Source organism: Tursiops truncatus, chromosome 7 (assembly GCF_011762595.2).
Source record: "Tursiops truncatus isolate mTurTru1 chromosome 7, mTurTru1.mat.Y, whole genome shotgun sequence".
NCBI classification, from domain to species: domain Eukaryota; kingdom Metazoa; phylum Chordata; class Mammalia; order Artiodactyla; family Delphinidae; genus Tursiops; species Tursiops truncatus.
This window is the reverse complement of record NC_047040.1, coordinates 6,737,226-6,759,650: the sequence shown is the minus strand read 5'-3', so window position 1 is coordinate 6,759,650 and position 22,425 is coordinate 6,737,226. Positions and strand designations below refer to the sequence as shown.

The window sequence follows — 22,425 nt, the reverse complement described above, 5'->3', positions numbered from 1 at the left end:
CCACACCTGGGCTGGGTGGAAATCAGAGAAGGTTCGGGGTCCCAGCCCAGGAACTCAGGGTCCTGCCCTCTGGGGTGGCCATTCACCTGGTGGTGGCTCAGAACAAAACGCTCCTAGTTTCTGAGCCTCTGGTTCCCGTGTGCCGTTTCTGGGCAGGAGAATCTGGCCCAGCTTCGGTCAGGGGATCAGTGCCCTGGGGCCAACAATGGCAGAGCCCAGCCCCGGGAATGGGTTGTCCCAGAAGAGGGAGTTCACTGTGAATCAGACAGGCTTCTTGTTTAGACTGTCTTCATCGAGATTGGGCATAGAAGCGGTTGGGGGAAAGGATGCTCACGTCCGGGAGTAAAGGAGGAGACGTAACGGAGGTGATGCCAGGGCCCTGTCCTTTGCAGAGTCCCCTTCTTGGCCCATGGTACCCCGGCCCTGGGGCCTGCTAATGATGGCAGAGAGGCTGAATGGCTCTCTTGGTGGCCACGGAGGGGCTTGGGGGATGTGTAGGCTCTGGTCCATGTCTCAAGGGAATAGGATGAAAGGGGGTTGGAGAGTTCTGTACAGTTTAACCTGCTCACAGGAGGTACGAGGGTGAATGGGAGGGGGCATGTGTGGGCTGGACACTCGGGGTCAGGTCTCCAGGACAAACAGCAGTGGCGGAGGGCCAGACACAGTGTGGGTTCCGTGCATATGAAGGCTCCCACATCTGGGTTTGTTCAGCAGGATTCCAGGCTGGTTTGTGTCCTGGGGACTGGGGTTTAGACCGGAGGCTCCACTTGGGAACCTTGGACAGGATCCCATACACACAGAGCAAGGTCTGAACTCGAGTGTTGGATATGAGGCATTCTGATATTGACAGGGGTGAGGATTCATTTCTGGAGGAGGAAGACTGATAATAACAATACAGGCACGGGGCTTCCCTGGCTGTCCGGTGGTTAAGACTCTGCACTTCCAGCGCAGGGGGCACGGGTTCCATCCCTGGTCAGGGAACTGAGATCCTGCAGGCTGCGTGATGCGGCCAAAAAAAAATTAAGAAAAAAATACAGGCGAAAAGCTGTGGGTTTGCAGGGTAAGACACGATTTTCCCATCGGCAGGCTTCCACTCCAGCCACATCCCTCTCTCAGGATACTCAGGGAGGGCGGCATGCTCCTCTGGGAATCTGAGCCCGTCTGCTGCCCTCCTACCCCACAAGCCCACAGGTTGGCTGTGGTTGGCTCCCGCCCGAGATGCCGGGCAAGCCAGGGACTTGGGAGTCTGCCTGGCAGGGCCCGGTGAGAGGATCAGCCAGTTGGTTCCTGCATTGCTTGACCCCAGGATATCCTAAGTCAGGGTGGGCAGGAATAGGTCAGACCTTTGTGCGGGTGTGAGAGCCAGAGAGAAGAGCTGGAAGGCCAGTCCCTGGAGAGCAGAGGTCAGGACAGCCCTGGCCCTCCAGGTTATTCTGGTACCAAAACGCCTGGCTTTCGCGTGCTGGCTAGTTTACGATCTGCAGCTGGCCGCCCCTACAAGGGCGTGCGGGTGTGAGCAGGAAGTGAGCAGCCGCTGCCCCGAACGGGACATGGAACCTCAGCTCGGCTGGGCCTGCGCACTAGAGGCGTTGTGTCTGCTCTGGCGTCGGAAGGCAGGATGTCCCGTGTGCAGGTTGGAGGTGCAGCCCAGGGTTTTCTAGGTAGGTGCAGTGGGAGAAACAGGGTGCAAAGGAGCTGAGGGTGCTGCATGGAGAAAGCGGCAGCTGAGAACTTGGGGCAAAGTTCTGCAACCTGCAACCAAAGGAGAAGTAGGGGTCCCTGCTATTTCCTGGGCACCTGCCTTGTGCTAGGCACTTCACCTGTTACATCTAATCATTCCAACCATGCTTCCCATTTGTTAGATGAGGAAACTGCAGTTCAGAGAGGTTATGTACCTTACCCAAGGTCACACAGCTAGTGAGAGTTGGAGTCAAGACTTAAACTCTGGTTTCCCTGAGTCTATAACAACCAGAACTTTGCTCACCATTTTTTTTTTTTTTTTTTTTTTTTTGGCTACACTGTGTGGCATGTGGGATCTTGGTTCCCTGACTAGGGATTGAACCCATGCCCCCTGCAGTGGAAGCTCGGAGTCCTAACCACTGGACCGCCAGGGAATTTCCTTTGCTCACCTTTTGTTGCTGAATGTGTATATGAGAGTCTGGGGGAGGGGCGCTGTCGGAGCATTTATGATTCAACAATGGCTGCCCTTAAGTTATTTTTTAAGTTGAAAATATTATTGAGATAATTATAGATTCACATGTAGCTGTAATCCACCCATCTTTTTCAGATTTCCCCCCTTTTCACTTGTATTCGTGTGTGTGTATTTAGTTCTCTACAATTTTATCGCGTGTAGATAACTTCTTTTTAGAGTGTCTGTTTTCCTATTCCTTTAACATTTTTCACTGCTTGCCTCCCAGTCTAATATCACAACCCTAAGGGTTTAGTTTACTTATGCTTGGGGGGTGGGCAGGGAGGGGGCGGAAGCTGGGTGCACTTGGAAATGTATGGGGGTGGTATTTGGTTGACACAGGTCCTGGGGGCCAGGGGAACTACATGTCGCACACAGTAAAGCAATGTCCTGCTCCAGATGTCAATCATAACCGCAGTTCAGGATAAAATAAGATAATTCCCATGTTTTCAAGTGCATCCTTTATCTATTCTAACGTGAAGCGGTTCTTTTTGACAGGAGGTGCACTTCTACATTGACAGGTCGAGAAGAAAGATTAGGTTGGATATGAAGTGTGTTATTACTGCCACCTTGATATGCCCTTAAGGTGGGGTAAACTCGGGAGCAGCATACTGTTAGAGATGATTCACAGCGTGACTCATTGCATAAGGAGGTACGGGTGAATGTGCTCTTACAGGCGTGCCACCTTGGGGGTGGTCTCCAAGGGAACAGTACTCTGCAGCCACCAGAGAACACAAAGGCTTCTTTGCTCATCAGAGAAAATATGGCAGTTATGTTCCTCTGATTTAAGAACATAATATAGTTCTTACTAAGCCTAATAATCTTTTTAAAAATATACTTTTTATTTTCAAATAGTTTCAGATTTACAGAAAAGTTGCAAAGAAAGTACAGTGAGTTCCCCCATACCCAGTTTCCTCTAAATTATTAACATCTTACATTAGGATGGTGCATTTGCCACACTGAATGAATCAATATTTACGTATTATTATTAAACTAAAGCCCATTCTTTATTCAGATTTCCTTAGTTTTTACCTAATGTCCTTTTTCTGTTCCAGGATCCCACATGACATTTAGTCATCACATTCCCTTAGGCTTCTCTTGGCTGTGACAATTTCTAGTACTTTTTCATAATTGCAAATAGACTCCTATTCAGCCACAATCTCTGCCTCCCAACTCTCCCTTGCGTTCACGTTCATGCCCTTGGCTTTTTGCCTCTAAAATGATGGATTCTGGAACCCTGGTATCCCCTGAGCATCTAACGGGCATAGGCAACAGCACACCCAGGCATCTCAAGCTGTTTGCTCCAAACCAAGTTCATCTTCTCCTCTAGGCCTACTGTGCTCAGTGGGGCGTTCTTCCCTGGAAAGCCCCGTATCTGGGAGGCATTCCGACTTGCCCCGCTCCCTAATCTCCTGCCAGGGAGAACCTGGTCCCTATTCTTCCCTCTACTACGTCTTCTGTCTGTCACCTCCTCTCTCCACCTCCACAACTACCTCCTCGGTTCTGGCCCAAATCGGCATTGCCTTGATTGGTAAGTCACTTTATTTTATTTTTTAAAATATTTATTTAGGCTGCACCAGGTCTTAGTTGCAGCACATGGGATCTTTAGTTGTGGCATGCAGACTCTTAGTTGAGGCATGAGAACTCTTGCGGCATGCATGCGGGATCTAGTTCCCCGACCAGGGATCGAACCCTCCTCTGCTTTGCAAAAACCCTTCAGTGGCTCTGGTGCCCAGAGGATAACGTCCTTGCTCCTGAGTCAAACAGAGGCTGCTTTGAGTCCTGGTGCAGCTCACCTTCCAGACTCCCCACCACCTGACCAGTTGCTCAGCAGCAAATGCAAATCCCCATCATCCTCCCAACTCGCCTAGTAGTCTCCTGCCTTTTTGTATTTTCCTGGAAAATTCCCTCCATCCCCTCGCCTTTCAGTTCAAATCTCCAAACCAGGCTGGGGTAATCCGTCCTCTGGAGAGGCTCCCCTGACACCTCCGGCAGAGTTATAACTTTTTCTCCTGCTGTACCGTCCCTCCCCCCATAACACCCTTAGATTTTTACACTTATGTATCACACTACATTGTAATTAATTGATACAAAAATCACCAATCTCCATGGAGATGCAGGACACCCTCCCCTCTGTGCCCTTATTAGCCAGCTCCTTGCTGTCATAACAAGGTACCACAGACCTGGGGGCCTAAACAACAGAAATTTATTTTCTCACAATTCTGGAGACCAGAAGTCTGAGATCAAGGTGTCGGCAGGGTCAGATTCTTCTGAGGCCTCTATCCTTTTCTCGCAGATGACTTCTCTGTGTGTCTTCACATGGTCTTCCCTTGGAGCCTGTCTGCGTCCAAATGTCTTCTTATTGATGTAAGGACACCAGTTGTATTGGATTAGGGCCCATCCTAATGGTCTCATTTTAACTTGATTACCTCCTTAAAATTACCTCATTTTAACTTGATTACCTCCTTAACTTGATTACCTACCTGTCTCCAAATACGGCCACATTCTTAGGTACTAGAGGATTAGGACTTCAACGTATGAATGTTGGGAGGGGGGACACAAGTCAGCCCATAACAAGACCCTTCTCTCCTCTTTCTTCCTCTGAGCTCCTTCGAGCCTCAGCTTCCTGGGAGGCCTAACCCTGAAGGGTCAAGGACTTGGGAATCACGTAGTCCAAGTTCAAATTCTGCCTCTCATGAATTCCTTGGGAGACGTATCTGAACCTCAGGTCTTCATCTCTAGAATGAGACCATCAAGCTTGCTCTGGGGGACATGTGTGTGGACGAGAGTCGCTGGTCAAGTGTCTGGGGTGTGGCCGGCGGGCAGTATACAGGAGCCGTCACTGTCCTGCATTGCGGAACTTTCTGCGATGATGGAAATCTTCTCTATTTGTGCTGTCCCGTGTGGTAGCTGCTAAGCCACATGCAGCTGAAATGTGGCTAGTGTGACCAAGGAACTGAAAATTTAATTTTAATTAATTGAACTTGAAATCGAAGTAGCCACATGTGGCTAGTGGCTACAGCACTGGGCTGCACAGCTGGGTTCACCAGGGGTCTCCAGCGTGTCCCAGAGTGTTCCTGCATTAGGCCCTGATATACTCTGTCCTGGCAGTGTATCCATTCCCCTGGCCATGTCCCCACACCAGATGCTCCTCTGTGGCCCCTGGGGGGGGGGCGTCTCACTTATTTTGCCTCTGGAAAGCATTGCCCAGTGCAGTGGGGGCCAGAGTGTGCTGACCCGCAGGCAGGACAGGAGCCACTGTGTCTCTAGGAGCAGCCCTTTGAAAGGGCAAGGGGAAAATTGTGCAGCCCCTTAGTACCTCAGAATGTGGCTGTATCTGGAGATAGGGTCTTTAAAGAGGATTTGCCCTTCTCAGGTGGCACCAAACCCTTCTCCACCTGGAGGTCCCATAGGGCAGCAAAAACTCACCTCCAATTTCACTCCCTCTCCTCCAGCTGTCTTAGCTGGGAAGGAGGGGCTTATCCCAAATTGCCTCTGCCTCTCCTCCAGCTACCCTCCGAAGTCCACTTCTCTGTCTCCCCAGCCCCTCCCAGTAATCCAGGGCAGCCACCTGCCCCGATTGCTTCAAAGCCTGGATCACAGTCCTCAGCTTTGTCACTTAGCCCCGCCCAGGGTCGAGATGGCTCAAGGGCTTCCTGTTGCCTTCAGGACTCAGCCTAAAAGACCAACCCCCTTATCAGGTTTACAAAGGCCCAGTCTGACCTGCCCGCCCCCAGGCTCATCTCTTCAAGTATTTTCCTTCCTTTAGGCTACAGTTTCCCTTTTTTCCAGAGATATGTGCTTTCTTGCCTCCAGGTCTTTGCACAATCTCATCTCTTGGCCTGGAACAGGGGTCCCCGGTTAGGGATAACTCCTGCTCACATTTTCCGTCTCACTTTATCTTTTTCTCCAGGAAGCCTTCTCGGATGGAACTGTGTATCCCTGTTCCGGCAACCCACAGGCCTGTCCAAGTACTTTCTTTCCTGCATTCATGCATGCATTCACCCACTCCTCGAACTGTTCGTCGTGCAACTAACTACTAAATGCCAGACGCTGCTTTAGATGCTGGAGACACGATGCAGGGCAAGAAAGACAGTCCCGAGCCGCCTGGAGGTCACTTACATTCTTGAAGGGGAACATTAAAGATGAAAAAGAGTGAACACAAAAATAAAAAACCCCATACAAATTGTGTCCCAGGAAGAAAAGAAACAGTTGCTAAAACCTGTGGTTCTGACACCACCGGTGGGGGCGAAGAGACGCCCGGCAGGGGCGCCACCTCCGGCTGCGCGCGCGGCCGGCAGGGGGCGCGGAGGGGCGGAGCTGGAGACAGCGGTCCAGGCCCCGCCCCTCCGGGCCCCGCCCCCCAGCCCGGCTCGGCCCCGGCCCCGGCCCCGCCCCCGCCCGCTGTGCGCGCGCTGGCCCGGCAGCATGGCGGCGGCGGCGGGTGCCCCTCAGCCGGGTCCGCCGCAGCCGCCTCCGCCGCCGCCGCCTGAGGAGTCGTCCGACAGCGAGCCCGAGGCGGAGCCCGGCTCCCCGCAGAAGCTCATCCGCAAGGTGTCCACGTCGGGCCAGATCCGCCAGAAGGTGAGCCCGCGGCGGCGGCCCGGGCGCGCGCCCCTCACGCCGCGGCAGCCCCGTGAGGCCCGCAGTTCGGCCCGAGCAGCCGCCCAGGCCCGGCCCGGCCCGGCCTAGGGTCCCGCCGGGCGCCGCTGCTCGGACGGAGCGCGCTCCGCGGGGTAACGGACCAGGCGCCCGGGGCTGAGCGCGCCTCCCGGCGGGGCGGCGCGGGGACCCCCGGGCCGGGGAGCAGGTGGGCGCCGCGCGGGGCCGGGCCGGCAGGGCGCTTGGCGGGGCGGGCCGCGAGGAAGCCCCGTGCCGCGAGGACCGGGAGGGACAGGCCTGCAGGCTGGGGGGCGAGCGCACCAGAAATGGGGACTCCTGGCTGCGTCCGGCCGGCGAGCGCTCCCCGACCCGGGTTCTGCACATTTCTGAGGACGGATCGGGCTGTTTCTCGCTGGGTGCTCTGCACTCACCTGTGGCCCCTGAGAAATCCGATTGGACCCAGGTGTGGGGCTCTTCCTTCCCCTCGCGTGGATTTTCGTGCGGGAAAGGGCAGGTCCCGTGACCGTCTCTCTCTCCCTCCTCGGGAAAGCGGGGAGAGGGGGGCTGTCCCTGGCTGCGCACCCGCTTGGCATCTCACTCTCGGTGGAGAACTCCAGACGCGAAGTATTAGCTGCAGAAAGACGCATTTCCTTTCTGCAGGAGTAAAGTTGCACCCTTTGTTTTCCCATTGCGGTTTCTGTTGCAAACTGCTTTTGGGTTTTGCTGCAGGTGAGCCCTCTGTGTTAGCACACGGCTTCCTCAGGCAGGTGGTTGGACAGGTGGCTGAGGGCAGACTGGGTCTGTGGGCAGCCTGGGCAGATCCAGCTGGCACAGACTATCTCATCCCGCTGCAGTGCGCTTTTCCTCCAGGGCCAGTGAGTTCAGCTGGTACTTTTACCGTGGGAGCCGTTTCTTAATCTTATGTCAGCCTCTGATACCTGGGATGGGGTAACCTTTTGTCCCAATGTTACAAACAGTTTTACTGTGAAGTGCTCCAGTTATTCAGCACATAGGTATTGAACACCTCCTTTGTTCCAGGTATAACAGTAATAGTAGTAATTATAACGCTAGCAATTCTCCAGTGCTTACTGTGTGCCAGGCACTTTTCTTGGGCTAAGTTTACGGCACTTTCCATGGGTTAACTCATTAGCACTGGTGATAACCCACCGTGGTGGGTGTTGTCTGTCATTCCCTTCTTACGGAATTGGAGGTGGAGAGGGTAAGTGTCTTGCCCAGGGTGTCACTGGTAGTAGCTTGGATCTGGATCTGAGCTATGGTCAGGATCCCAAGATGGAAGGCAGTTTCTCCATTTCGGGGTTCCCAGCCTGTAGGAGGTGGACATCTGTCCATGTGACAGTATGATGTAGTAAGTGCTGTGGAAGCTTAGAGGACTGAGACTCCAGCTACCCTGGGAGGCAGGATCTTGCGGGGAAGAGTTTGTCAGGCTAAGTAAGGAAAGAGGGACTTTCCACCTAGTTGAATGTTGTATCTACAGGTTTAGGCACACCTGGGAATGGTCAGAAGGTGAGTGGGTCAGATTGAGAGGAATGAGGAAGAGGCTGGAAAGGTAGATCAGGCTGGATTTTGAAAGGATAGCCCTGGAGTTGAGTTTGTGGCCTTGGGCAAGAGGGAGCCACTAAGGATTATTCAGAGCCTGAGAGTGATGGGTCAGAGGTGCTTTTAGAAAGATCTCCAAGTAGCCCTAAATGGTACTGATAGGAGTTGTTCTCACCTGTTGCTTGGTCCTCAAGCATGGTGTGTGCCCAGTATAGGGTGGATCATGTGATTTACAACTGTTATTAAGATTTGATCTCTCAGAGATTCCACTGTTTGTCCAGAATTCTGTTCTTAAGGAGTCGTTTTTTCCCCTCTTAAAACAATAGCTGTTACACCAGCTGTTCTGGCTGAGGAGTGATGGGTAGAGTGTTAAAAATACACCCCGAGGACTTGAGTTTCTGAATACAGTCACATCTGCTGTACAAATAGCTTAAGGTTGAGTTTTCTTTTGGGTTGTTAGAGATTGGTGGAATGTGAGGTTTACTGTGTGTGTGGTAGCTCCCAACCTCCCTTCCCCACTCCCCCTTTTAAAGCAGATAAGCCATTCAGAAAATTCCTCTGGTATATGTGGTGCACAGGGGAAATATCCAGAATGGTATGGGGTATCATTCTCAGTCCAAAAAGGAACGACCCACTTTAAGTATTCAAAACAGAGGGAGTTCAATGGGGAGTGGTCACACAGGTGCTGAAGAATTGAGAATGCAAACAGTGGGCAGTGAGGTAACCCTGCGATGAGGCAGCAAACAGGAAGCTGGAAGACAAGCCGGGAGGCAGCATATCAGGAACAACTACGACTCACCAGAGGCTGGAACCACCATGGGTCATCTGGCGTGGGCTGGAGGCTTGGAAGGACACAGCTGCTCCTGGAGACTCACCCCATGCCCCCTCCTGCCTGGGAAACCCAGCCTGCAGGGATCAGCAATTTGGAGTAGAGCAGAAGAGTGAGGAATGGAACTGAGGACAAGCTGGCCCAGGACCAGAGCTGTATGTATGTCAAGTTTTTGAAACATTAGTCCAGTGCAAGCTAGAGCTGTCTTAATGGAAAAAGAAAAGGAAGTATCTTATGACAGTGCTTCTCGAATTTTCATGTGCAGACACGTCCCCTCGGGATCTTGTTAAAATGCAGATTCTGGTTGAGTAGGTCTGGAGTGGGGCTAGAGGTTCTGCATTTATCACCTCTCAGGAGATGCTGCTGCTGCTGGTCATGGACCAGACTTTGAGGAACAAGGCCATAAGGACATGTGTAAAGAGAAGCCTTACCAAACGCCAAAAAAAATCTTTATTCGTGAGGTTCTTTTAAAACTTTTTCCCAAGTCTTTGATGGGGAAAGTCTCTGAAAATTTGATGTGTATAGACTTTAGATGGTTGTTTATTAGTTTAGAATTTCATGTACATCTGATATTTTCATATGTTCCAACTGTCCCCAGCAAACACATTACTTCATTTCATTTCCTTACCATAGTACACAGTAGTGATTTTTTTTTTTTTTTTTTTTTTTTTTTTTTGGGGGAAGCGGGCCTCTCCCTGTTGTGGCCTCTCCCGTTGCGGAGCACAGGCTCCGGACGCGCAGGCTCAGCGGCCACGGCTCACGGGCCTAGCCGCTCCGCGGCATGTGGGATCTTCCCAGACTGGGGCACGAACCCTTGTCCCCTGCATCGGCAGGTGGACTCTCAACCACTGCGCCACCAGGGAAGCCCCACAGTAGTGATTTTATAGGACCACGTAGCTAGTGTGGAAAAAAGAAAATGGAACTAATACACTGGTAAATTAGCTTATGAACACATTATAAGGTATTTTGAAATCTGAGTAGAGAACAGTGTGATTCTGTGAAGCCTTATCAGTTCAGATGGAGCTTAATTTATTTAAAAATTTTTAAAAAGTTAACATTTTTGGCTTTGTGCATTAAAGTGCTTATATTCTTAATTTCAAATTTAAACAAAGTATTTTTTCCATTGTGAAATGAAGACTAGTAGAAATTAAGTAAAATGTTCAAGTTGTAAAATACTTAAAAAACAGCTTTACTAAGATAAAATTCACATACCGTACAGCTCACTCATTTAAAGTGTACAGTTCAGTGTTTTTTAGTATATTTACGGTTGTGTAATCATTACCACAGTCAGTTTTAGAACATTTTCATCACCCCAAAAAGAAACCCATGGGACTTCCCTGGTGGCACAGTGGTTAAGAATCCGCTTGCCAATACAGGGGACACGGGTTTGATCCCTGGTCCAGGAAGATCCCACATGCCGCAGAGCAACTAAGCCCGCGTGCCACAACTACTGAGCCTGCGCTCTAGAGCCCTCGAGCCACAACTACTGAGCCCACATGCCACAACTACTGAAGCCCGCGCACCTAGAGCCCATGCTCCGAAACAGGAGAAGCCACTGCAAGGAGAAGCCTGTGCACCACAACTAGAGAAAGCCCACGTGCAGCAATGAAGACCCAACGCAACCAAAAAAGATAGAAACCCATAACCATTAGCATTTACTCCCCGTTTTTTCCCAACTCTCTCAACCCTAGGCAACTGCTAGTCTGCTTTCTATTTTGTGGATTTGCTGATTCTGGACATCTCACATAAATATAATATGTAGTATGTACCTTTTGTGTCTGGTTTCTTTCACTTAGTAAAATGTGTTCAAAATTCATCCATGTTGTAGCCTGTGCCAGTACTTCTTTTCGTTTTACTGCTGAGTAATATACCGTTGTATGGATTTACTACGTTTTATTTACATTCATCTGTTGCTGGGCATTTGGGTTATTTTCACTTTTTGGCTATTCTGGATAATGCTGCTGTGAACATTTATGTACATATTTCTGTGTGTACATATGTTTCATTTCTGGTGGATATGTACCTAGGAGTAGGTTTGCTGGGTCACATGGTATCTCTATGCTTAGTCTTTGAGAAACTGCCATACTGTTTTCCAAAGTGACTGCACTATTTTACATTTCCACCAGTAAGGTATGAGGGTTCCAGTTTCTCCATGTCCTCAGTTGTTTTATCTTTTTGATTATAGCTATCCTAATGGGTGTGAAGTGGTATTAAAGTTTTTGTTTTTTGTTTTCTTAAATATTTATTTATTTTTTGACTGTGTCGGGTCTTAGTTGCAGTATGTGGGATCTTTCGTTGTGGCACGTGGCCCTCTCTCTAGTTGTAGCTCGCGGGCTTAGTTGCCCCGAGGCATGTGGGATCTTAGTTCCCTGACCAGGGATGGAAGTGGCATCCCTTGCATTGCAAGATGGATTCTTAACCACTGGACCACCAGAGAAGTCCCTAAAAGGTTTTTTTAAAGCTAGTATGTAGCAGTATTTAAGAGTCTAAACTTTGATGTCACGAACAAGTCTCCAAACCTCTTAAGACTTGGTTTCCTTATCTGTAAATAGGGAAAATACTAGTTCTTGGGTAACGAGTGGTGACAGTAAACGTTAGGTGTGTGTTCCTGAGCCTCAGTTTCTATCTCTGCGAAATATAAATGATAATAATAGTTCTCAGATCTGTAAAATAAAAATGATGATGATAACTCATAGAATCAAGTGGAGTGGTCTTTGTGCAATGCTTATTTAGCGTCGAGCCTGGCTTATTATGAGCATTCAATAAATGGTTGCTTTTATGATTATTTCTGTCTTTCTGATTGTTCACTTTTTATATCTTGACCAGTAGCCATCCCCCTGAATCCCTCCACCCGCAGCTCAAGCTGATCTGGGTGAGTCTCCATCTCTAGCAGCCAGAATAGCAAATAAAAACAAATCTGGCAGACAATTAACAATGAGTATCTTTTAAAAAAATTGTTAATTTATTGAATACTAGTGGGAATAGCATGGGCTAGGTGTTATTTTCTTTATTTCACAGATTCAGTTTAACTCAGCAAATAGTGGAGACCTTAAAATTGTTCTGTGTGCTGGCACTTGGGGGGCCTTCCTGAGCAACAAAGAACACCCCTAGAGCTAGTAGTCTGAAGAAGGCGTTAATAGAATAACCACATAGGTACTGTAGGGTTGTTTTGGTGATGAAAGGACTCTAAATCTAATGTCTGGTGTCTTTGTAAAAGAAAGAGGAGGAAGATTTGGACACAGAGGAACACACAGAGAAAAAAGCCATGTGAGAACAGAGCCAGCGATTTAGACCTGTGCTGTCACAAACCAAGGACCAGGTGGGGCCACTAGAAGAGGTAATAGAATCTCCCCTGGATCCTTTAGAGGGAGCGTGGCCCTGCTGACACCTTGATTTTGGACTTCTAGCTTCCTGGATTGTAGGACACCAAATTTCTGTTGTTTAAGCCTCCCAGTCTGTGGCCTTGGTTATAGGGCAGCCACAGGAAACTAATGTAGGGCATATACTGACTCTGGAGGGGATGCCGAGGGGCTGAGCTCTGTGAAGCAGTCAGAAATGCCTGTGGGACCTGAGGTACTGGGATCTGCCAAAGGGCAGCAATCCTTGGTGAGCTCCCTCAATTTGGTTTAGGATCCCAAAAAGCCACTTCCAAGGAATGAGGAGGATTAGAAGTAGGACTTCCAAAGGCCTGCAGTCATGCTTCATAGCATGTCAGTTCTCTGAAATTAAGGTAATCCCAGAGTGCTGTTGTTTTTAGGTGCTTAACAGAAGCAACTTCAGTCCTCTGTAGAGGGAGATGACATCATCCAGTCGTCCAGTTATTTTCACAAGCCATGTTGTAAATTCATTGTTTTGTGTTCAATGAAGAACAGACACACGGGGAGGCAAGGCCATGTGAATTAAAACCAATGGAAACGGCAGACTATAAAGACAGATAAACAGGGGCTCTAGACATCAGACACAGATATTGAAACAACTATGCTTACTATGTTTAAGGAGATAAAAGACTAGACTGAGAATTCTGGCAGAGAACTAGAAACTAATAAAGAACCACATGAAAATTCTAAAACTGGCAAATGTAATAATCAAAGTTAAGTTCTCAAAGGAAGGGTAGAATAGACACGGCTGAAGAAAGAATTCAGTGGCCCAGAAGACAGCTCAAAAGAAAATTACCCATAAGGAAGCCTGGAGACATAAAAAAATGGAGAAATTAGCAGATAAGGCGGGAGTCAGAGATAATAGTGAGAAGGTCTTTTATGAGAAAATTGGGCAGAAACAACATTTGTAAAGATAATGCCTGAGAACTTCCCACAACTATTAAAAGGCACCACCCACAGATTCAGTAGCCTGTGAACACAAAGAAAGCCTCACCTATCACTTAATAAAACTGCTGAAAACCACAGATGAAGAGTCTTGAAAGCAACTGGAGACAGATTACCCTCAAAAGAGCAACAGTGAGACTGACAGCTGTGTTCTTAACAGAAGCCATGGAAGCAGAAGTCAATCAAAATTTAAGTGCTGGAAGAAACTGCTAACCCTAATTCATTACTCAGCCAAAAGATCCTTCAGAAATAAAGCTGAAATAAAGATGTTTTCAAATAAACAAAATCAATTTTTTGTGTGCAGACCCATAATGAAGGAAACATCAGGGAGTGTTTTTGTTTGTGTCTGGCTAAAGGAAAATGATCTTAGGTGAAGGGTTAGTGTTTCAGGAAGGAAAGAAGAGCAAAGAAAAGGGCACTGAAATGGAAAACTGAATGATTATCAACTGCTAAATTTTTTTTTAACATCTTTATTTGAGTATAATTGCTTTACAGTGGTGTGTTAGTTTCTGCTTTATATCAAAGTGAATCAGCTATACATATACATATATCCCCATATCTCTTCCCTGTTGCATCTCCCTCCCACCCTCCCTACCCTCTAGGTAGTCACAAAGCACCCAGCTGATCTCCCTGTGCTATGCAGCTGCTTCCCACTAGCTATCTATTTTACATTTGGTAGTATATATATGTCCATGCCACTCTCTCACTTCTTCCCAGCTTACCCTTCCCACTCCCCATGTCCTTAAGTCCATCCTCTACGTCTGCATCTTTATTCTTGTCCTGCCCCTAGGTTCTTCAGAACCTTTTTTGTTTTTTAGATTCTATATATATGTGTTAGCATATGGTATTTGTTTTTCTCTTTCTGACTTAACTTCACTCTGTATGACGGTCTCTAGGTCCATCCACCTCACTACAAATAACTGAACTTCGTTTCTTTTTATGGCTGAGTATTATTCCATTGTATATATATGTGCCACATCTTCTTTATCCATTCGTCTGTTGATGGACACTTAGGTTGCTTCCATGTCCTGGCTATTGTAAATAGAGCTGCAATGAACATTGTGGTACATGACTCTTTTTTTTTTTTTTTTTTTACGGTACGCGGGCCTCCCACTGTTGTGGCCTCTCCCGTTGCGGAGCACAGGCTCCGGACGCGCAGGCTCAGCGGCCATGGCTCACAGGCCCAGCCGCTCCACGGCATGTGGGATCTTCCCGGACCGGGGCACGAACCCGTGTCCCCTGCATCGGCAGGCGGACTCTCAACCACTGCGCCACCAGGGAAGCCCCATGACTCTTTTTGAATTATGGTTTTCTCAGGGTATATGCCCAACAGTGGGACTGCTGGGTCATATGGTAGTTATATTTTTAGTTTTTTAAGGAACCTCCATACTGTTCTCCATAGTGGCTGTATTAATTTGCATTCCCACCAACAGTGCAAGAGGGTTCCCTTTTCTCCACACCCTCTCCAGCATTTATTGTTTGTAGATTTTTTGATGATGGCCATTCTGACTGGTGTGAGGTGATACCTCATTGTAGTTTTGACTTGCATTTCTCTAATGATTACTGATGTTGTAATGTCTCTAATGATTTCATGTGTTTGTTGGCAATCTGTATATCTTCTTTGGAGAAATGTCTATTTAGATCTTCTGCCCATTTTCGAATTGGGTTGTTTGTTTTTTTGATATTGAGCTGCATGAGCTGCTGGTAAATTTTGGAGATTAATCCTTTGTCAGTTGCTTCATTTGCAAATATTTTCTCCCATTCTGAGGGCTGTCTTTTCATCTTGTTTATGTTTTCCTTTGCTGTGCAAAAGCTTTGAAGTTTCATTAGGTCCCATTTGTTTATTTTTGTTTTTATTTCCATTTCTCTAGGAGGTGGGTCAAAAAGGATCTTGCTGTGATTTATGTCATAGAGTGTTCTGCCTATGTTTTCCTCTAAGAGTTTTATAGTGTCTGGCCTTACATTTAGGTCCTTAATCCATTTTGAGTTTATTTTTGTGTATGGTGTTAGGAAGTGTTCTAATTTCATTCTTTTACATGTAGCCGTCTAGTTTTCCCAGCCCCACTTATTGAAGAGGCTGTCTTTTCTCCATTGTATATTCTTGCCTCCTTTATCAAAAATAAGGTGACCATATGTGCGTGGGTTTATCTCTGGGCTTTCTATCCTGTTCCATTGATCTATATTTCTATTTTTGTGCCAGTTCCATACTGTCTTGATTACTGTAGCTTTGTAGTATAGTCTGAAGTCAGGGAGCCTGATTCCTCCAGCTCCGTTTTTCTTTCTCAAGATTGCTTTGGCTATTCAGGGTCTTTTGTGTTTCCATACAAATTGTGAAATTTTTTGTTCTAGTTCTATGAAAAATGCCAGTGGTAGTTTGATAGGGATTGTATTGAATCTGTAGATTGCTTTGGGTAGTATAGTCATTTTCATAATGTTGATTCTTCCAATCCAAGAACATAGTATTATCTCTCCATCTGTCTTTGGGTTTGAAATATATATAGAATTAAAATACATAGCAATGTTATGTAAGTCAGAAGGGAGGTAAATGGAATAAAACTGTTTAAAGTTTTCCTTGCAATTCCAGGAAAAAGAAAAAAGAACCAATTAATATTAGACAAGTCAGGGATACATGTTGTAATCTGTGCAGCAGCCACTAAATTGTGAAAGATGATATGGTATCTAAGTTAAAAGGCAAGAAAAATTGAATAATAAATTCCAAATCTGAAAGAAGGCAAGAAAGGAGAGAAAAGGGAGAGGGAGGGATTGGGGGTTTGGGATTAGCAGATGCAAACTGTTATGGATAAACAACAAGATCCTGTTTTATAGCACAGGGGACTATATTCATTATCTTGTGATAAACCATAATGAAAAAGAATCTAAAAAAGAATGTGTATATATATATGTATAACTGAATCACTTTGCTGTACAGCAGAAGTTAACACAACACTGTAAATCAACTGTACTTCAATAAAATTAAAAAAAAAGAGAAAAGGAAACATTGATCAAGTGGAACAAAGAGAAAGCAAACAGTAAGTGGATAGACTTAAATCCCAATATAGCAATAATCACGTTAAATATAAGTGAATTTGAATGCTACCGTTAAAAGTCAGAGATTGTCAGACAGGTAAGAAAACAAAAGCAGACCAGGTTATTTAAGAGAGATATATTTAAAACAGAAGGATATAAAAAGATTGAGGGCTTCCCTGGTGGCGCAGTGGTAGAGGGTCCGCCTGCCGATGCAGGGGACACGGGTTCGTGCCCCGGTCCGGGAGGATCCCACGTGCCGCGGAGCGGCTGGGCCGGTGGGCCATGGCTGCTGAGCCTGTGCATCCGGAGCCTGTGCTCCACAGTGGGAGAGGCCACAACAGTGAGAGGCCCGCGTACCGCAGGAAAAAAAAAAAAAGATTGAAAGTAAAAGAATGGGAAAAAATACTATGCACACATCAACCTAGAGAAAGTTGCTATAGTATTTTAATGTCAGACAAAATAGTCTTTGAGGGCAGAATTTATTATTAGAGATAAACATATGATACTGATAAATGATAAAAGTTTTATTTTAGATATAATAATTTAAACTCTGTATATACCTAATGTAACTTCAAAATATTTAGAAGAAAAATTAATACAACTGTAATGGAAATAAATCTATGATCATAGTGGGATATTAAACACCTGTTTCAGAGGCTGTTATGATAAGCAGACAAAAATTTGTAAAAATAAAGAAAAATTGAACAACAAAGTACTAAACTTGACCTAATGGACGTATATAGAACACTGTACCGAGCAATTGCGGAATCGAAATTCTTTTCAAAAGCACAGGACACATTGGTCAAAATTCACTATGTGCTGGCCACAAGGCAATTCTCAGCAAATTTCAAAATATTGAAATTATACAGACTGTGTTCTCTAACAACAGTGGAATTAAGCTAGAAATCAGTAAAATGAAAATCCTCATGTATCTGGAAATTTAGAAATTTGTTTCCAAATAACTTATGAGTCAAAGCTAGAAAATGTTTTCAGTTGAATGATAGCAAACTACGTATAACTAACGGGATACAGCTGAAGTCATGTTTAGAGGGAGGTTTATATCTTTAAATGCATTTATGTTACAAAAGAAGACTGCTGAAAATCCATGAGCTAGGCTGTGTATTAGGTGATTAGAAGGCTAGCAACACATTAAATTCAAAGAAAACAGAACGAAGGAAATAATGAAGAGCAGAAGTTTTTTGTTGTTGTTGTTGCCGTACATGGGCCTCTCACTGTTGCGGCCTCTCCCGTTGCGGAGCACAGGCTCCGGAAGCCCAGGCTCAGCGGCCATGGCTCACGGGCCCAGCGGCTCTGCGGCATGTGGGCTCTTCCCGGACCGGGGCACCAGCCTGTGTCCCCTGCATCGGCAGGCGGACTCTCAACCAATGCGCCACCAGGGAAGCCCTGAAGAGCAGAATTTAACGAAATGAAAAATATTCATTAGAAAGGATAAACAAAGGCAAAAATGGAGTCTTCGGGAAAAAAAAATTGACAAACCCCAGCAGGAGTAATCAGGAAAAAGTTAGAGAAAGCAAATAATTAATGTTAGGAATGAAAAAGGGACATCATCGAAGATCTTGCAGATGTTAAAAAGAGTAGGCAGGTATTATAAACAACTTTATACAAGTACATTTGAATCTTTAGATGAAGTGGACAAATTCCTAGAAAAACACGACTTAAAGCTGACACAGAAATAGAAATGTAAATTGTCTTTATAACTATTAAAGATATTGAATCCATAATTTGAAATCTTCCAACAAGGAAAACTCTAGGCCCAGATGACTTTACCAGTGAATTCTAAGCATTTAAGGAAGAAATAATACCAGTTTTACATAAAATCTTCCAGGAAATAGAGACCCCCCAACTTACCCCCAGCTTCCTAGGAGTAGAGTGGGGCTGGAGGTTTGAGTCATAAAATCTCTTTAACAAGGAGATTCGGGGAGCTTCTGGGTTGGTGAATGCATTAATATGCTGGGAGGGTGGCACACCCAGAGCAGGCATGGATGCTCTACCCCCCGCCCCCCAGTATCTTACCCTATACATATCTTCCATATGGCGTCTCTTCAGGTGTGAGTGAGGATGTGGAGCAAGGGAATGCTCTGGTGGGAATATTAAATTGGTAACACCACTTTACAAGATATTGTAGCAGCATCTATTAAAGTTGAAGACATGTATACCCTATGTTTCAGCAATTCTGCTTCTGGGTATATATCTAATAGCTTATGTAAGCAAATGTACTCCAAGAGGCATGTACAAGAATATTACTAGTGTATTATTTGTAACAGCTCAAAAGTGGAAGCAACCCAAGTGTCTGTCAGCAGTAGAATTGATAAATTATAGTATGTTCTTACAAGAGGATGCTGTACATCAGTGAAAATGAACTACTGCTACCTGCTGATTTAAGGATTAATCACAGCCATTAATGCTGCAGGCCGAAAAAGCCAGACATAAAAGAGTACATTCTGTATGATTCCGATTACATCCAGTTCAGAACAGGTAGGACACTAAGGAGTTTAGACTTGCCTGCTTGTGTGTTTAAGCTACGAGCAAGGAAGACGATTACCAGAGAAGTCGGGGTGGTGGGAAGTGGTGGGTAGTGACTGGATGGACCTTGAGAGAGGGAGCTTCTGTAGGGCCGGTAGTGTTGTTTCTTCACCTAGCTGGTGGTTGATTGGGTTCTCAGCTTGTGATAATTGTACATTTTTGTTTCATGGAGTTTATGTGTGCTATTTTGTAATGAAAAAGATTTTTTATGTTGAAGTATAGTTGATTTACAGCATTATATTAGTTTCTGGTGTACAACATGGTGATTCAATATTTTCATAGATTCTACTCCATTTAAAGTCATTATATTCCCTGTGCTGTACTGAAAAGGATTTAAAAAAAAAGATATGGAGGAGGTAGTTGGTCAAAGAGGTATGCAAAGGCCCTGTGGCCAGGGGGAGCTTGGTGAAATCAAGAGGCTGAAAGAAAGCTGGTGTGGATAGAGTTAGCGAGAGTTGAGGAGACCTTGATTGTGCCATGAGGCTGGGGAGCTGGGTAGAAGCTCTGTAATAGTGGGATACTATTGCTTTAAGATTTTAGGAAGGAGTGAGACATCTGATCCAGGTTGGAAAGATTTCTCTGGCTGTGTTGTGGCCATCTGAGTGGATGCTGGCTGACACATGTGGTGAGAGATGATGGTAGCCTGGGCCAGGGTTGTGGTAGTGGTGATGGAGAGAATTAGTTGGATTTGACATTGTGAGAACTCGGTGATGGTTTGATGGGGGTGTTGGAGAGGAGGGGGAGGGGAAGGAGGGGGGGGAGGAGGCTCATGGTTCACGTGACTGGCTGGCGAATGGAGCTCTTTCCAAGGAGGAGCTGTGGCTGAGGACCAGTGAGGACCAGCTCTGGGGATTCTGCTCTCACTGAGCTCTGCTGCATGGTGTCCAGGATCCTCTTCTTCTCAACCACACCAACTTCACAGATGAGGGACACAGAGGTAGTTAGGTGGCTTGTGGGTGTGCCCTGAAGCCACCTGGGTCTCATAGATTACAGATTACACCTCTTCCTGCTGTGTTCTGTCCAGCCCCATAACAGTCATGCGCAAACAGTAGGAATGGTTCCTCAGAGCCTGAGAGGGAGAATAGTGGATAGTGGAAGGGGGTCTGGGCAGATCTGGGGCCACTGGCTTTTAGGAAGTGAGTAGAGGAGGAGGGCCAGTCTGAGAAGGAAGTAGGAGAGCTGTGCGAGGGCTGGGGAAGAAAGTCAGTCACTGATTTCAGCACCTGGAGGTCCACCGGCACTAGTGTTACTGTTACTTCGGTGTTTCCTTCTGGACTATTTTTCTGGATATGTTTAATTTAGTTGAAATGAAACTATATGTAAGTTTTCACTTTAATGTTATGAGCATTTCTCCATGTTATTACAATCTCTTTTTTCTTATCCTTTGTAATGGTTGTACCACATATTCTGTGAAGAATACCTTTGCAAGGAAGACTCTTCAATTTTTTATTGTGAAAAATTGAAAAGGTACCTAATATACTTACTATCAAGATTCAGCAATTGGTAACATATTGCCAAATATGCTTTATCTATATGTATTAAATAGAAATAAATGATTTACTAAACGATTTGTAGGCATCATGACAGTCTATCCCTAAAGAGCTCAGTGTGTATCTTCTAAAAATGACATTTCCTGTATGGTCCATTTTTACACCTAAACTCCTACAAATAAGTACTCCTAAAAATAAGGACATTTTCTATATACCATTATTATTCCTAAGATATTAATTGTAATTTTCTAATATCTATATCCTTTTTAGTTTTCCCCAGTTGAACCCAAAATGCCTTTTATAGCCTCCCTTTTGGGAACCATGTACCAATCAAAATTCATGCATTGGTTGTATCTCTTTAGTCTCTTAACCTAGGACAGCTGCCCTCAGCAACCTTCGCCCTCTCTCCCCTCCCCTCCCCTCCCCTCCCCGACATTGACTTTTGGAATAGACAAGGGCAGTTGTCTTGTAAAATCTGTTTCTGGATTTGTCTGATTGTTTCCTTATGGTTTCTTTTGCATCGTTCTTTTATACTCTGTATTTGCTATAAGCTGGAAGAGAGGTTTGAAGACTCAGTTATATTCAGGTTGATGTTTTGGGCAAATCTCCTAGGTGTGGGATGTTCCATGTCCTGTCAGGCAGGCAGTCTCCTCTGCTGTGTCCTCATTTGGTTTATGTGGAGAAGCTAGATATTTCTACTGGAAATGTGGATTTCCTTCTTTGAGATTAGGAAGTAATCTGTGAGGTGATTCCTAGATACCCTGCAAATAATCCTTTTATCCAACAACTTTTTACCAAATGATTTTCAGCATTTATACATAATTAACTGGCCTGAGTCAGTTTTATTAACAGAGCTTGAGAGTTTGAAAAATGGACCTACCCCCTCCCTCAGCTTTCTGTCGTTTCTTCCACAATTATCTGTTGGTATTTGGTAAATTTTTCCCAGTTCAGCTGGGGAACGACTACATTTCTTACTACCAAAGGCAGGGTAATTGCTGGATTCTTTCTGTTTAATTACCAATTTTCAAAGTGAGGGTTTGGTAGAATAGTCGTCCCTAGTGGAGGCAAATGGTTTTGTTTTGTTTCTCTCTCTGTCTCTCTGCTGGGGGAGGGGGGGTTATCACTATGGATTCATGACTTTTTATTCAGTTTTGTAATTAGTTATAGTCATTCTTTTTCATGCTCAGATTGTCCCCATTTTCCCAGGAGAGCCCCTTCAAGCTGGCTCTTTGGTCTTTGAGAGCTTGCTTGCTGTGTCACGATCTGTCTTTTAATCTTCAGGATGGAGCCCAGAGGTGGGGTTGCAGGGCAGAGGGGATGGCCCCTGTGTGATGCTGTCCTTCTCTCTCCTGTGCCTGGGACAGACAGTGCCCAGTGATTTCAGCACATCAGCCTGGCAGCTCTTTGCTTTCCTTTTTGGGGCAGTATTAATAAATGAGGTGGAAAGCTTCTGTCTTCTCTACCTCTGATTATTGCATCTCCATTTATTTTGTGTTCCTTTTGGGTGGTTCTTATTATTTGTAGGTTAGATAATCTGTCCCTTCATCACTCTGTCCATGAGCTTTTCTCTCAGTCTTTTCTCCTCTCCACTGTATCCAGTAGCATTCTGTGGGCACCTGTTTTGTCCTGTGCACCATCAATGACATTTTCAGCAGTGTGCATTTCCCCTGTAGCCCCTTTCATGTGGATTTTAATTCTGCTGTAGTGTGATTATTTTTGCTTCCTATCCTAATCATGGCCTGTATCTTAGCTTGTTGTCTTTCAATTTCATATTGTTCACATTGGTGCTCCCTGTTCTTCAAAAAAAATTTAACTTTAATTTTTTAGTAGAGGCAGTGTCCTCCTGTAATCTTTTACAGGAAGCAC

At 45.8% G+C, this 22,425-nt stretch overlaps 1 protein-coding gene across 21 annotated transcripts in view; it reads left to right on the top strand.

Annotated features, from left to right (window-relative positions):
• Positions 1-6,603: 6,603 nt before the first annotated feature.
• DGKD (diacylglycerol kinase delta) overlaps positions 6,604-22,425 on the top strand; it is a 114,119-nt gene continuing 98,297 nt past the window's right edge. For all 21 annotated transcript variants that reach the window (XR_012332926.1, XR_012332927.1, XR_012332925.1 and 18 more), the window contains exon 1: positions 6,604-6,772. Coding sequence is in view for 9 of the 21 variants with exons in the window: in XM_033859521.2 (XP_033715412.1) it covers positions 6,617-6,772 (156 nt within the window). In the remaining 12 variants the exon portion in view is untranslated. The remainder of the gene's footprint in view (positions 6,773-22,425) is intronic.